Source organism: Anopheles cruzii, chromosome 2, assembly GCF_943734635.1.
Source record: "Anopheles cruzii chromosome 2, idAnoCruzAS_RS32_06, whole genome shotgun sequence".
Classification (NCBI taxonomy): Eukaryota; Metazoa; Arthropoda; class Insecta; order Diptera; family Culicidae; genus Anopheles; species Anopheles cruzii.
Window position 1 is genome coordinate 39,451,045 of NC_069144.1, and position 15,120 is coordinate 39,466,164.

The 15,120-nt window shown below is 43.3% G+C and overlaps 5 protein-coding genes across 6 annotated transcripts; 3 read left to right on the top strand and 2 right to left on the bottom strand.

Annotated features, from left to right (window-relative positions):
* Positions 1 to 44: 44 nt before the first annotated feature.
* On the bottom strand, positions 45 to 2,335 carry LOC128269051 (actin-related protein 3). The gene is made up of 6 exons (XM_053006397.1): positions 2,130 to 2,335; positions 1,732 to 1,912; positions 898 to 1,666; positions 750 to 832; positions 598 to 681; positions 45 to 522 (listed from the first exon to the last, which is right to left on the bottom strand). Exons 1-6 carry the CDS (start codon positions 2,171 to 2,173, stop codon positions 427 to 429), a joined length of 1,257 nt encoding a protein of 418 aa, XP_052862357.1. The 5' UTR covers positions 2,174 to 2,335; the 3' UTR covers positions 45 to 426.
* A 334-nt stretch (positions 2,336 to 2,669) lies between these two features.
* On the top strand, positions 2,670 to 3,373 carry LOC128269357 (MICOS complex subunit MIC13 homolog QIL1-like). Its single transcript, XM_053006799.1, has 3 exons — positions 2,670 to 2,791; positions 2,859 to 3,009; positions 3,068 to 3,373. The coding sequence occupies exons 1-3, from the start codon at positions 2,784 to 2,786 to the stop codon at positions 3,272 to 3,274; spliced, it is 366 nt and encodes a 121-aa protein (XP_052862759.1). The 5' UTR covers positions 2,670 to 2,783; the 3' UTR covers positions 3,275 to 3,373.
* A 42-nt stretch (positions 3,374 to 3,415) lies between these two features.
* On the bottom strand, positions 3,416 to 7,305 carry LOC128269356 (proliferation-associated protein 2G4). The gene is made up of 5 exons (XM_053006798.1): positions 7,039 to 7,305; positions 6,378 to 6,475; positions 5,301 to 5,915; positions 4,609 to 4,741; positions 3,416 to 4,307 (listed from the first exon to the last, which is right to left on the bottom strand). Exons 1-5 carry the CDS (start codon positions 7,130 to 7,132, stop codon positions 3,982 to 3,984), a joined length of 1,266 nt encoding a protein of 421 aa, XP_052862758.1. The 5' UTR covers positions 7,133 to 7,305; the 3' UTR covers positions 3,416 to 3,981.
* Positions 7,306 to 10,344: 3,039 nt separating this feature from the next.
* On the top strand, positions 10,345 to 13,039 carry LOC128277709 (vitellogenin-1-like). Of its 2 annotated transcripts, none has more exons than XM_053016209.1 (6): positions 10,345 to 10,538; positions 11,354 to 11,649; positions 11,712 to 12,110; positions 12,171 to 12,405; positions 12,475 to 12,512; positions 12,592 to 13,039. In XM_053016209.1, exons 2-6 carry the CDS (start codon positions 11,403 to 11,405, stop codon positions 12,804 to 12,806), a joined length of 1,134 nt encoding a protein of 377 aa, XP_052872169.1. In that variant the 5' UTR covers positions 10,345 to 10,538; positions 11,354 to 11,402; the 3' UTR covers positions 12,807 to 13,039. The 2 variants fall into 2 exon arrangements, with proteins under 2 accessions (XP_052872169.1, XP_052872170.1); XM_053016210.1 differs by having other exon boundaries at positions 11,373 to 11,649.
* Positions 13,040 to 13,565: 526 nt separating this feature from the next.
* Positions 13,566 to 15,065, top strand: LOC128278340 (nedd8-activating enzyme E1 catalytic subunit). Its single transcript, XM_053017052.1, has 2 exons — positions 13,566 to 13,750; positions 13,814 to 15,065. The coding sequence occupies exons 1-2, from the start codon at positions 13,594 to 13,596 to the stop codon at positions 15,004 to 15,006; spliced, it is 1,350 nt and encodes a 449-aa protein (XP_052873012.1). The 5' UTR covers positions 13,566 to 13,593; the 3' UTR covers positions 15,007 to 15,065.
* Positions 15,066 to 15,120: the final 55 nt, after the last annotated feature.

The window sequence follows — 15,120 nt, forward strand, 5'->3', positions numbered from 1 at the left end:
GTAATGTAATTTTATTACCGAATTGATTCTATATTTAAACGGCGCCATCGATAGGTTACAAGCATTAACTCGCAACCGACTGGTTTTGTGCAACAAAGGAAAGATCGAGAGATATAGTAATTGTACAATACTGCCAACTTGAACTTTAAATTTATGCTATTGACTCTTTTGCTTGTATTACGCGTTTTAAAATACATTTTTTGCTCTCGTCAGTCTCTTGAAAGCAAATGAATGCCGACAAAGCTGACTGATGTAATGTTCGATAGCTCATTAAGAATATTGAAGAATCGATGGAACATAATCAGGATTCAGTAGTCCACGGATCGCAGATTAGTTTGGTACATAGTGTCCGGAAGTGCACCTTGTTTTGTTATGGTGTCTCATTTTGTTACTTCAACGATGCACTCTTTCTCGCAGCAAATTGAACTATGTCATGGTGCCGAAAACGGGATTGTGACGACAGATGCCCGGCCCGTACTCCTCATAAGCGGCTTTGGTGTGGCAAACCTGGTAGAACTCCGGCTGAATAGATAGGGTTTCGAAAGAAAATAGACGCTATATGTCTGTGATAGGAAGAACTAGACCCAGCATTCTTACCGTAGAAGCAAGCATGCTACCACCAAACCAAACGGCGTATCGTTGCATGTGATGGGAGATAACCGAAACATCAATCGGTTTAGGCTGCAGAGAGAAATTCAAGTGGTAATTTTAGTTTTAGTTCGTGTTACCGATCGTGCGCCGAATAATACCTTGATTCTTCCTTCACTCAAGTTCTCGCTTATTCTCAAACGTGCGTCAACACTTCGCTTGATATCGCGCTGCAATCTGCGACCTATGAAAAAAAAAACAGAAAATAAATTCCAACACCATTCTATTAGCATTGTGTGCCAAACATACCGAAGTCGCGGAACATTGTCGATCCGCCACTAAGAACGATGTTGTTGTACAGCGGTCGCCGCACATCGATCGGACAATTTTGAATGACCGTATCGACAATCTCCGACAGGGGTGTCGTAAAGTCCGGATTTGAAAACTCCGGATGGAAAAAAATTTCTGGTCCTAGGAACCGCTCGTATCCAACGTCCACTCCGAAGGGATTCTTGGTAATCGCGTTTATGCCTTCGTAATGGCGCATCCACTTGGCTGGTTCCGAATCGTACTTCGCAAACTCTTTCGCAATGTCGGGGCAGATGTAACAGTAACGTTCCTTGATTGCTTTTGCCGTTTCCAAACTTTGCTCAGGCGGTATGCCGACTTCACGCTCGCGCAGCAAGCTCTGGATGAAGGAGGTAATGTTGCGGCCCGCAATCGGAATGTGTTTGATGCACGATCCAATCACATAGCCTTCTGCGACTGGAATGACGTGAGTTACACCGTCACCACTGTCCACTACGATGCCCGTTAAGGTACGCTCCTGCACGGGACGCGAGGCCCAGCTGGCAGCCAGCGCCAGCACAGCCTGAACCGCAATGTAAAGGCCTGGGACGTTGAACGTTTCGAACATGATCTCGGCGGTGTATTCACGGTTTTCCGGCGTGTTGAGCGGTGGCTCCGTCAGCAGAAAGTGATGGTCCTCTGGTTCGGCGCGCAAATATTTGAAGATGCACTGCTCGAGAAACCGCTCCATCAAGTCCCAATCTTCGACCAATCCATGGCGCACCGGATACTGTAAGGAATTTATTGGACAGTGGAGAGCCACATCCGCCATCGATGATTCATCACAAAGCCTACCTTCACCGAATACCCGGTGGCATCGAATGCTTCGTCCCCGATGAAAAAGTCCAAATCTTCCACCCCTTTGGTAACCCGCCGTGCACTCTGGTCGCCGACTTTGGCCGACTCCTTAATAGCGATTGCGGAAGGAATGATAAACTGAGGTTCCTTGTTCGCCGCGAAACCAAGCTTGGTGTAGCTGTAAGCATGTATGTGTGATGGGCCAAGAGGGTGGCCAATTAGTGATAAGATAAAAGACAACCCGGGGTGACATGTTGGAATTAGATCACTGCAAACTGAACGAGTTTTGCAAAGTCGCACAGATTTTGCAGCACTCTCGTTTTATGCTGTTCGAGACCGCGGCCAATCGATTGTTTATTGACCATCGTTCTTCTCAGGAGCGCGATGACACATACCCAGTTCCTACATCGATCACACAGGCTGGTAGCCGTCCGGTCATTTTAGTTTACACTTAATAACATACAACACACAGGCTCGCGCGAAAACAGGCTCTCTTTGGTAAGTTCAGCTTATGAACTCTCTACGAAATGCAACTTCGGTACAAATGCAACAGTTCTTGGTAAAATAAAACCACACCTTGAAAGACAGACTTAGCTTTGCTACAGACTCAATTCTTCGCCACGGATCATGGCTGACAGAGTTACCCAGTTTCTGAACCGGTGTTTGCAGTGTATCGTTCAAAACTTCAAGGGAACGTAAACAAAGAAAAGATTATGAAAGATTCGCTGAATTACGCTGCGCTGGTTTCTTTATCAATCTGCACTACGAAGAGATACTCTCAGAAAAAGCATTATATTTATTATTTGTCCCAAATGTTGCCACAAGACGATCTTGCAACTATGTCTTCCACGCGATGAATGGTAGTTCCGTTTGGCTAACCCTATTTCATCGCAACTAATGTCATCGAAACAGCAGAGTCAACTGACAGATGCGATTTTTTGTGTAACTTACGTAAAATAAAAATAGTGCAACGAATTGTTCGCGAACTTGAAAAATTCGCATCAAATTCGCAGTCAGTTCATCGCCAGGGTCAATCTGCGGCTAATCAAATGCTTCGGTATGAACGGCAGAAGCTGCAAACAGTTTAAGGAGTAACACGAAACCTTTGTGACTTCACTTTTCAGATTCGCTATTAAAACTGGTATAGCCGGCGGTACCGTCTACTACACCAAAAAAGAAGGCATTTGGGATGAAAACACGGAACAGGTGTACGAGCGGTACGCCGCCGCAATGCGGCCACATGTGCAGTCATTGAAACAACAAATTCCCATGGATGTGAGTCGCGGGGACACAATATTTCCGTTCGGGACTCTATGTTTGCGTTCGATTTCAGGTACCCGCGCTTCCGTCCAGCGGCGAGATGTGTTTTGTTACTAAACACTATTATAATGAAGGTGTGAAGAGTACGATTCACTTCATCCGTAAAATCCCGTGCTACGCTGGACAGTTGGCGATGAAAGGATCGAATGCAATAAAGAAAGCTCTGGACGCCCAGCCACAACCAACACCTACCGTTGAAGCACCGCAGGCTAAAAAGTAAACAGTTCTTAGTCAACAATCAACTTAATTGTTGATTTAATAAAAATGATTACAACTTATCGACATATGTTTATCGTAATGGATTCAAGTATTGCCTGTTTCGGTTCCGATCGCCACTTAAGCATAACTCGTTTTCTTATGAAACGTACTAAAGAGTTTATTGTAAAAAAGTGTTAACATAGGGTGACAAAGTTGGGGTTTGCACTTTCCATGCTTCAAACAAAGGTATGCTTTAAAAACACTAGCTTAAAACGGCTAAAAAGTAAACGAAAAAAACATTAACATTGAAAAATTGAATGAAGTAACACAAGGTCAGTTCGGAAAGGAGAGCGAAATTTAAGTCCACACATCGAGAATTTTCACAAAAATCACGATTTCGAAAGGAAAAACGAAAAAGTCTTGTGATATTCGTGCAGACTTTATACTTCTATAAACAATTTACGTTGCCATAGTCGAGCCATAACTGTTACGGGCGATGAATTCGCCGCGAGATGGCGCTAAGAGCGACTACCTTGCCAACAGGCTATTTTTAGACACGATCACGTCCGCAATCGCAATCCTTTCGCAGGAAGGCAGTTTTGTTTGATGGGTTTGTAGAAAACAAAGGGAGTTTCCACCGAGCGATGAAACTTTAATTGAGTCGACATCAAGTGTGTTTATCCGGTATAAAGAGCAATCGATGAGGAAAGACAGTCAATCGGTCTGCTGTTATGCCTTCGTTGGGGCATCATCCTCCTCATCTTCGCCACTCTCCGCTTCCGCCTTATCGGCGGTACTGGCAGCTGCAGCCTTGTTTTTGTTTTTCTTGCGCCGCTTTTTCTTGTCCTTTCCGAGTCCTGAAGCATCGGGAAGAGTGATCAACGGGTTATGTTTGTTCGCCAGAACCAGGTCCGTGGCGAGCAGCTTCTTCATCTCCTCGTCCTCGACGCTGTGCTCACTCTCGTAGCATGCCGCTTCGAACGGGTAGCCCGTAACAATTTGTAAGCCATTCGGCAAAATGAGGACCGTATATTTGAACTGAGCAACGAATTCATCTGAAAAGGGGCAGAAAGGAGCGTGTTTAGAAACGACCACATGGCGCAAAGTAAGAGTGGGTCTTGGAATATAAAATGTTGTCTGAGCCTTAAATTATAATCTCGAAATATCGGGATCAAGAAATATCACCAATTCGAATAAATGTGGGAAATCATATAGAATGACACACACAATATCCGAATAGAGGCTTCAAGAATCAGTGGAGGATACTCTAGCAAGGTGTCTGGTCGCAAAACTTTTTAATACAGCAGTACGCAATTCTCCTTGCAGAAAAAATAAGATTCTTAAATTATAACTTACTGTGTTTTTCGTATAATACTTGGAAAGGTTCCACCAGTTTGTGCGTTACACACTCGGTAACGCCCATTTTGGCCTTCGCTTCCTCCTCGAAATTGCGCAGATTGAATGGCATTGGCCCGTACTTTTTTTTCACCTGTTACACGGAACAAAATAAATGCATTAGAGAAACTATTGTAAACTTAACTTGCATGTGGCATCGTAACATGGCCATGTTTGTCCATATTGTTCTGTGTTTGTTTTTACCCTCAGATCTCATAATCTTGATACTACTCATTGGGCTGTATATGCTCTGGCAAGCACGCGGTCTTAAACTGAAAGGATCAGAGCCAAATCAAACAGAAAATTGGAATGTAATGGGGAGCGAGCAGGTGCCGAAGGTGTAATTACCCTCTATTCACCTCTCCCCTTCGTACATCGCATTTCTGGACAGCTTTGATGGACTTCAGCAAAGAACACACGCAAGCCATTTGCCTACACATTCCCTCGAGCGCTTAGTTTTCATCATTGGGTAATTAAACAAACACCAATGCACAAGAAGAGATACACTGTGCTGCGGCGGCGGGGGGATTCGAACCACCGCATCATCAATATTTTCTTCTCTCGCAGAAAAAGGACATACCACTCTGCCGTTTAAGCCACACTTAATACATTCGCATGATCTTCGTTAGGACATGAAAAGCGGAACCACTTGCCTCAGCGTAGAACGCACGGGACGATTTCAGCTTGAGCAGGTAATTTTCTTCCGTTTTTTTGTAGATGGACACTTTTGTGTCCAGCTCCTTGCCAAGTCCCTGGCCGGTGCTGATTAGCACATCCATGGCGTACACTTCGTACTTCTCGATCTGGCACTTCTCGTGCTCCTTCTTTTGCGGAATCGATGGATTCTGGATGATGGTTTTTTCACCGTCGATCCGGAACTGCTTCAGCTGATGGCTCAACATGCCCTCGATCGGTTTGCATTCGAAGGCGGACGCAATCTTCTGCACTGCCTCCGTGATCGCATAGTTGCTATTACCGTCCTTCAGTAGACGCAACGCAGCTTGACTGGCGTAGTATGCTGCCAGCACGACATCGGCCGATCGTCCTTTGCACTTCAACTCCGGTGTTGCACCAACCACGATCGTGTGAGCCGCTACTGCAATGAACCCATCGATATGTGCTCCCAGGTCAATCTTCACAACATCGTTCTCTTTCAGCACGTAGTCGGGATCGTTGCGAGATGGCGAGAAGTGACAGATGCAGTTGTTCACCGACAGGCATGTCGGGAAGGCGACGCCTTTCTTCATACCTTCTTCATTTTTGTAGTGCTGAAAAGCCCAAACATACGGTGTACATTATAGGAAAACTACGACACAACCAAAAATAAGTAAAACTTAGTAGTTACTTTGTTTTATACAAAACAAAAAATAATCGTGTTGCCCTCATATATCATTGTGCGTATCACGGGAATAATCAGATACTATCTAGTGTTTTTGGCTCTTCACTGAAGTTTTAATCATTGGACAACACGAAAAACCGGAAGAAATATTTCTCCCACAATGCTATTTTGTTGTTTTTCAAATAAAGAAAAGCGAGATTTGAACTTACGCTTCTCTCGGTCGAAACGCGAGCGCGATTTGCTGAGAAAAACAAGCGATTTAACGAATAGGATACGGAGTACCGTCACGTAAAAGGCTTCTATTATTGAACTATGTTCTATAGGTTTGTTATTTTGATCACATTATACCCAACTTGGAGGGTTATTGCTCGAAATTGTATTAGAAACTTACCTTCTCGGCTTCCTGTAGCAACATGCTGTCACCCTTCTGGCAAATCGCTTTGGCCGACGCACCGACAACACATGCTCGAATCGCTGTTAGAAGCGTTCCTAAAGAGTAGATAAATAGCACTCGTTAATTAATGAAGCATAATAGATGTATTTACTTATTTTTTAGCTACGCAATGCACTTCACGGATAAGTTTGTGCATAACTGTAGCATAAGACGATGTAAAGCACGGTGAAAGTGTGTTACACATTTTGGAGGTTATAGACACACGGGCCAGCTGCTGTTCCGTGCATTCAACTCACAAAAACCAGTGCCGATTTCTAAAGTCCAACTGAAACCAGATTCAGCTGCCATCTGGCATCGCTGATAAGAACATTCACGTTGATTTGCCATCAATATCATTTTCAAGAAAACGTGGCTTTCCCGGTGTCGGAAGCCGGGTGTGGTGCCTTTGTGTAGCATCACTCGTTCATATGTATGTGGTGGTGGGTATTAGCCGCGCAACCGACAAGAAAAGGGCACCAAAACTCCAAATATAACTGAGAGTTTTCGACGCACGAATTATATTCCAACACGACTGAGTGAAAGGATCCCCATGCTACACAGGACATTGGGGCGTTTGCCGGTAACCCTCCGCTGCTGTTTATTTTAACCGAACACTTACGATTCACAATTTCACCGGCAACTTTGTACTTCTCGACGACGGATGGATCGTCGATTGTACTCTCCACCTCTTCCTGTTTCTCAACTGGAGGCATGTTGTCACAGCGACCGTTCCTATTTCACGGGTTGCACAAATGTATCTCTTCCAGACACTTTACGCAACGGTATCCGAGCAATTGAAAGCACCTTCGAAATCGGAGTTCTGGATGGCGAAAGACGACAAAATATCCCGAACGGAATTGCAAACGATGGCACCGCACGTTTTGCTTTGACGCGGCAGTTTTTCACTTGCCACTCGCCCAAAAAAAAAATCCCGACCGTTCCGGTGGTTGTCAAGAAATGACGGCAAAACCGTGCGTGCATTTCGTTCGCTCAAGTTGGTAGCATGAGTCTTCCCGAAACTGAACGAAGGAATATTATTTCAAAGGCATTGTTTCGTGCAGAAATATATGCAATTAGAAATGGGTTTTTCTGGTCGTGTAATCAAGTTTATTTCTCAAAGATTTTTGTGATTTTTTCTCCTTTCTCAGCCAGTATTTCTTCGATATTGCGTTTTCCGTTTAAATCCGTGAACCAGTTCAAATTATCGGCTATGAGATGGTGGTTATTGCACCCGGCGCATGTTACTATGACGACTCCGTTTTCGTATGCTTGTTTGGAGATAATTTGTGCGTTTCGATGGCTGCACACCTTGCATGTGTATATGAGGTTCATTTTCCGAGGTTGCAGTCGTCCTATTTCTTTCGCAGAGTCTGCTGGAACCGAGCAGAAGGCTGTAAATAGTAATTCGATTAACACTACGCCTGTAAAGTGATGCAATCTGCGACTCACGTGCTCGAGATGTGTAATTACACATGAGGCGGGTATTGCTGGGTACGGTTTTATGGTGCAAAGGTGTGGCCATTTGAACAAAACATTTTCGCCAATGGTTATTCAATAATCTCCTTAAAGAAGCCATTTCTTTCTAAATTGTATCACAGAACGAGGTAAAACTTGCAAAACAAAACAAAATTTTGACAGTCTGCTGATCTGTCAAAAAGCGGCGGCAAAAAGATGGGCGGCTGAATAAGATACAATAATCTATATATATAAAAGAGTACCGCGTTATTGTTATTCCTTTCAGAACTCAAGAACGGCTGAACCGATTTGGCTGAAAATTGGTGTGGAGGTAGCTTAGATCCAAGGGGGTAACATAGGATACTTTTTATAATCCGATCGCGTCACAATGAAGCCACAATACGCACAATGTGTTTTTTTTCATATGCAACGGGACAGACAGAGCACGCAACAGCAAACAATTGTTGGCTTCTCTTTCTCGCTGATGCAAGGTCCCCCCGCCCCCTTTCCCCATCCAAATAAGGTCGCCGCGATCTCTTCCACTGAGGCGGCATCGACAAACGATAGACAGAGAGCGAAACAGCAAGCAATTGTCTCTCTCTTGCGTATGCTTACACTCTCTCTCACGAACGCCGAATAGTTTGGCAAATTGTCAGCGAGTAAGAGAGCTTCCAGTTATTCTCGCGATTGTGAGCAATTGTTTAGCGACAAAGGCCAGAATTCTCGCAGTTCGACAATTCGACGGCTCTCATATCTCCTTTCATCCTTCGCGTCGTAAAAAAATTAACGTGCGTGGAAATAATATTGAATACATTATTTTTAAGCACTTTCTTATTTCGATGAGTAATTTTAATCGTAGGGAAACATTTATCAGTAAGTATTTACTTAAAAATAGTGAAATTGTACCGTACAATGGTACACTACAATGGTCCATTGTCCGTACCGTGTCCAACCATTGTACCGTACCGTGTTTCATTTGAGATGGGTTCGAATGTTTGGATTTTTGTTTGTTTGGGAAAAGTAATGAAGGGTTAAATTCGTGTCAATTCCAGAAATCCTGATCTTGAGATAAATGAGGAGATACCAGCTAACAATTAGGAATGCCAGCGCCAAATCGTGAACTGAATGACGTATATAATCGAGATGTTTGGCGCATGTTGCGAGATGTTTTGGACGGGCAATGATTTTACTGTCCTGAAATTTCCGCCAAACACTGCCAGTAATTCCAAGATCAGCTGACGAAATGAAGTGCTTCTCTTCTTATTGGACAACGACCGTTGAACGGTTTTAGCCTGCACCAACCAGCGACAATGTTAATCTCTGATACTCTTTCTAAACGTTCGTTTTTACGGGCCGGGTTGTTAGTCCCGCGCCAACCCCCCTGGAACGCCGGAATCGGGAATCGAACCCATGGCCAGCTGCGATACAGGGACGAGCGTTACCGACTGCTCCTATCACCGGGGGCCCATTGCCTCTGGGGCGAAACAGAGTTCGCCGGGCCTGCTAGTTTGAATATATTTTTAAAACATTCATTTGAAAAAAAAAAATCGCCTGTTAAATATGCATAAAGTTATATGAAGAACAGAATGATTCACTGAAGAATTTCATATTTAACAAACATGAAAATTTCGCATAAGATAATGACATTCCGAAAATAAAGTAAAAACTTCAAGTAAAGTAAAATTGGGCGGACGGGCGGATGGAAACCTGCAGAAAACACAATTTATTTCTATGATGCAACGAATGTTTTATGTTGTTTTTAAGGTAACCAGAACTTTTGGTGGTCTTCACTCAAACGTAGCACGTATACGACAGTGTGTTTAGCCCCTCTTGCTCAATATTCAGTAGTCGACAAAGGAGGATAAAATAACAAAAAAATGTTTGGCCTGTTAAATATGCATTAGATATCCAAGCCAAATCCGTCGTCTGCTTCGGTGATTCAAAGGTATGAGGGAAGTTTCATAGCGCTGATATAATATTAGTTATTTAAAATAGCATCGCTGTGATTGAAAATCTTTCAACTGCACAGCTTTCACAATGCGGAATGTACAACTGTGATGAATTTCACAAATATTTCGTTAATCATATTCGTATGTTAGACAGTTTCGTGATGCGCGTCCAGAGTGACTTTAAGTGTCCAGTTATAAGGCGATTCTTGCTCTCCTTGAGATGCACCGCTGCGTCCGGAAGTACGAGTCGATTGCATGACGACACTGGTCATGATCAAGGTAACGTGCGTGCAACATTTCATTTTTTATCTTAATCTATGGACAACCATGCTTACGCACATGCTTTGCAGTGATTTACGGATTCGTCACAACGTTTTAAACGGTCCGCAACCAGTTGTGGACGCTGCGCCAGCACTCATACACGTTGCACCAATGCTTGTGTGAGCATCACATTTGCAATGCGAAGTCGATCCTGAGCCTGAGGTGTAGTATCTGGCGCCAGTATCTCATTGAACGGTAGCGAAATAACCACGCTGGCCACACGGCGTATCGAGCGATAGACGCAATCGGATTCCCGATGCCTATAAAATATAATATTCGCCAGATCCCAGATTAGTTCGATTCGACAACTCGATTGAAGCTGATCGGACGAATCAGTTTCTCTTTGCCACTGCAAATAACGTGTTAGTGTGTTTTAGTGCCAAGCGGAAACGTGGTATGTTCAACTTTTTAGAAATGTAGGGAAATTGAGATTGAGAATGCAGCCGAATAGTAGTATACACTGGAACAGAAAGTAAACATCTTTCGGAGACACAATATATGATTTTAAACACGTACCTGATTCATTCACCACCTGAGTGGCATTACAATGTCGAGTCGATGTTTGCCACAATGCTGAGTTTAGCTATTAGCAATTCATATGAATCGGCATCTTAAATAATGCTTCGGGCTGATTGTCTCAAGCCAGTGTCTTAAAATAAATGTAGTTTGAAACACGTGGAAGCTTAACAATTAATTGACATTCTAACAGGTATGAAAATATTCTGCGAGAAAAATGCATTTGCGTTCCACTTTGTTAAATGCTTTTGTTGTAAAGTACACTTATTACGGCCTCAATATTCAAGCAAAAATGAGCGGTCTTAGCACTTCAGGTAGAGCTTAGAATAATTTGAGTTGTATAAACACTTGAATTTGCGAATGAATATTGCCTGCGAAATGCTTAAACCACACAAAAAATTAAATGCAAATATTTGCTAAATCCTCTTAGACTCCTAAACCAAACACGTAATGAAGTCAACGTGAAAAAAAATTTCAATGTGAATTTACAAGTAGAAATGGAATAGGAGTTACGTGATCGGGCAAAGATGAGATTGAAGGGTATTTTGGCAACTGAACATGTTTGAGAGCGCGCTTTAGGACGATGTTAGACGAATTAAATTTTTTTATGATTAGTAATTCTAACTGTACAACAAAGAAGAACAATGAACTTGTTTTCCGTGTAGTGTTTCTCATGCTGCTTTGTTATTGCAGTGTTTTGTATCGTTTCTAGTTCTCACGCTCTCGCAGATCGGTTAAAGCGATGAGTAAGCTGACGATCGTTGTAGTGTTGGCGGCATATTGCTGTTGTTGTGGAGTAGTAAGTGCAATCGACTTTGGTGGATTTTTTAAAACAACGGGAGACGTCGCCAAGGTAGCTGCCAAGACGGCAAAAGGGGTGGTTGAGAAAGTTCCGGAACTATTTTCGCCAGAACAACTGCTGGAGTTCGGTAAACAATCTATTATAGGCTTGCCAGCCGAAGCGATCGCTGCTACGATCAATCAGATATGTAAGACAATGGAATATTTAACGGTCTTTCCAAGTGTCGAATGAATGTCGTACTTTTTACAGGTTCGGTGGCCTTACTGACGAATGCGACGGAGTCGGAAAATTCAGTGAACATTACTGATATGAATTACATTTTAATGACCGAAGACGACAATGTTACAATACCATTACTGGAATCCGATGATCTGTGGAAAAACGATCTTTTTAACAAAAAATTCCAAACCGTCATTTTGGTCACCGGCTGGACCTCCAATGTGAACGAACCGAATCGTGCGATTGATACGATCTACAAAGCTTATGCGGCTCGCGGTGGATGGAACTTTGTAGTCATCGACACTGCGGAGTATGTAGATACTCTTTACACCTGGTCAGCATTCAATACGAATGATCTTGGAAAGGGATTAGCGGATGGACTGAAGGGATTGATCAAGTATGTGCCATTGGAGAAAATACATTTAGTCGGTAAGTAATCGTCGATAAAGTGGTTATTACCAAAGAAGGAAATTGTGAACTCTTTCACAGGTCATAGCCTGGGGGCGCACATTGTTGGTGGTGCCGGTAGACATTTTCAATTTTTGACCAACAAAACGATCCCTCGCATTACGGGTCTGGATCCGGCAAATCCTTGCTTTAACGAGGGAGAGTCCTTGAGTGGCATTCAACGGGGTGATGCCGATTTCGTAGATATCATTCACACGAACGCTAAAGTGCTCGGGAAAAGAGATCCAATAGGTGATGCTGACTTCTATCCGAATGGGTAATTGTTTTTTGAAAGTGCTAGAAAAGGTAGCTTCCAATTCTTACATTCGTCCTTTTTTCCTAACAGTGTGGTATCTGTTCAACCCGGATGTCTTGACCCATCCTGTAAGTAGTGTAGATGATTTACTTAATTATTTTTTAGTACCCTGTCTAATTCTTTTATATGTTTTGTAACTTTATTAAGGTTCACACAAACGTGCTTGGGAGCTTTATGCTGAGACTGTCTACCCCGAAAACGAGAAATCTCTTCTGGCGATCAAGTGTAACTCCTTGTTGTCTCTTAATACTGGAGGATGCGTAGGAAATCCAGTTCCACTTGGTTTCGCATGTCCCACATCTTCAAAAGGAAACTTCTTTCTTAAAACAAACAATAAGTCTCCGTTTGCCATTTTATCGTAAATTGGAGTCATCAAAACCGGAATATTATCAAAACAATAACGCAAACTTATCGCATTGATGTTGATATTACTTTGTTATACCTTTCGTTGCACTGTTTTTTAATACTTTCACTTATCTGAAGCGCACTTAAAAATTATGAAAAAGCATTTTGATATGCTTAAATAAGTATTGTGTTTTATACATTTTTCTTTTGCGTTTATAAATAAAGCAAAATAAGACAGTTTCTGGTGGAATTCTCCTTCGGTTTGAAACCTGTTTGAAGCAATGAAGCCTCCGTGCACAAGTGATAACCTTCTGCATATACACAATTTTTCCAACATTTCTGCTGATTATTTTTTTCCGAAAACGGGGCACAAAATATCGATTGTGGCTGTGGCTGCCTTCGCTTCAATTTCGCTTCAATTTCGCCGAAGAACCTCGGTAGCCATTGACGGTTACGGCTCCTTCATAATTTTCGAAGAAACATGGGCCGATGATGTCGCCAGACCAAAATCTGCACCAAACAGTCACTCGTTGTGGTGTTTTCGAGCCCCAAAAGTAATCGGTAGTTCAAAATCCGAACACTCGATGTCCCATCCTGTATAACGATCGTTTTGAATGTACTGTGCAATACGGCGGCTAACTGAGGCCGTTACGATTTTCGCGCTTCAGCGTAACGCACAGACAGGCGGCTGATAACGCTTGCCTTGCTTGTCACTGTATGTTTATGAAAATTTGCGGCCTAATTTCTCATCTGTTTGTGCAGGAACAATAATTCTGCAACAATAAACTCGCGAATAAACTCGAAATGGAGGTAGCCACGCAGAATAACGATCACTTAAGCAAACGCTGGACTCACTTGCGCAAAATACTCGAACGAACGGGTCCGTTTTGCAATCCGAATTTCGCCGCTTCGTCAGAGACGCTAGAGTTTTTACTGAACACATGCAAAATATTGGTTATCGGTAAGTATCGGTGTTCCAGGGCGCACTTGTCGGTCTCGGTAAAACGGTTGCTCTGCCTTCCAGGTGCTGGCGGATTAGGATGTGAGCTGCTGAAGGACCTAGCACTAATGGGATTTCGAGATATTCATGTGATCGACATGGATACGATTGAGTTATCGAACTTGAACCGGCAATTTTTGTTCCGCCGGACGGATATCGGCATGTCGAAAGCGCAGTGTGCGGCTACATTTATCAATGGGCGCGTCCCGGGGTGTGTCGTGACGCCGCACTTTTGCAAAATTCAAGACTTTGATTCGTCGTTTTACCGCCAATTTCACATAATAGTGAGTGGTTTGGATTCGATCGTGGCCCGGCGGTGGATCAATGGGATGCTTATATCGATGTTGGATTACAAGGATGATGGCACGGTGGATGAATCGTCGATTATTCCGCTGATCGATGGCGGCACCGAAGGGTTCAAAGGCAATGCTCGCGTGATACTGCCGGGAATGTCAGCGTGCATCGATTGCACGCTGGATTTATTCCCGCCACAGGTAAACTACCCGCTGTGCACTATCGCCAACAAGCCGAGGCTGCCGGAGCACTGTATCGAGTATGTGAAAATTATCCAATGGCCCAAAGAAACCCCATTTGGTGGAGATGTTGCTTTAGACGGTGACGATCCACACCATGTAACCTGGGTGTATGAGAAGGCCCAGGAGCGAGCCAATAACTTCAACATTACGGGACTATCGTACCGGTTGGTGCAGGGAGTACTGAAGAATATCATTCCTGCCGTTGCCAGTACGAATGCCGTTATAGCGGCAAGCTGTGCCACGGAAGTGTTTAAAATAGCTTCCGGCTGCTGTGAATCGTTGAACAACTATATGGTTTTTAATGATGTCGATGGAATTTACACGTACACTTATGAAGCCGAAAGAAAACCGGATTGTTTGGCATGCAGTCAGATTCCGCGATCGGTGGAAATAACGGATCCAAACTCAATGACTCTTCAAGATCTTATCCAGCATCTGTGCGATAGCCCCGAGCTACAAATGAAAAGCCCCGGTCTGACCGCTCTGTTGGACGGCAAAAATAAGACACTCTACATGGGAACAGTAAAAAGTATCCAAGAAGCTACTAAAGGCAACTTAACATTATCGCTTACGGAGCTCGGTTTGAAAGAAGGACAAGAGATTATGGTTGCCGATATTACCACACCGAATACGATCCTTATTAAGCTAAAGTTTCCAGCAAACGAAGTGGAAATGTCTTAAAGTGTTGAGAAACTCCCCTAAAACTGTTGCAAAAACATTGACCGAATAAAAAAAAAATGCTATAAGTTCAATTTTGTAATTCGTGTTATAGGTCAGTTATTCAAACCAATCTTT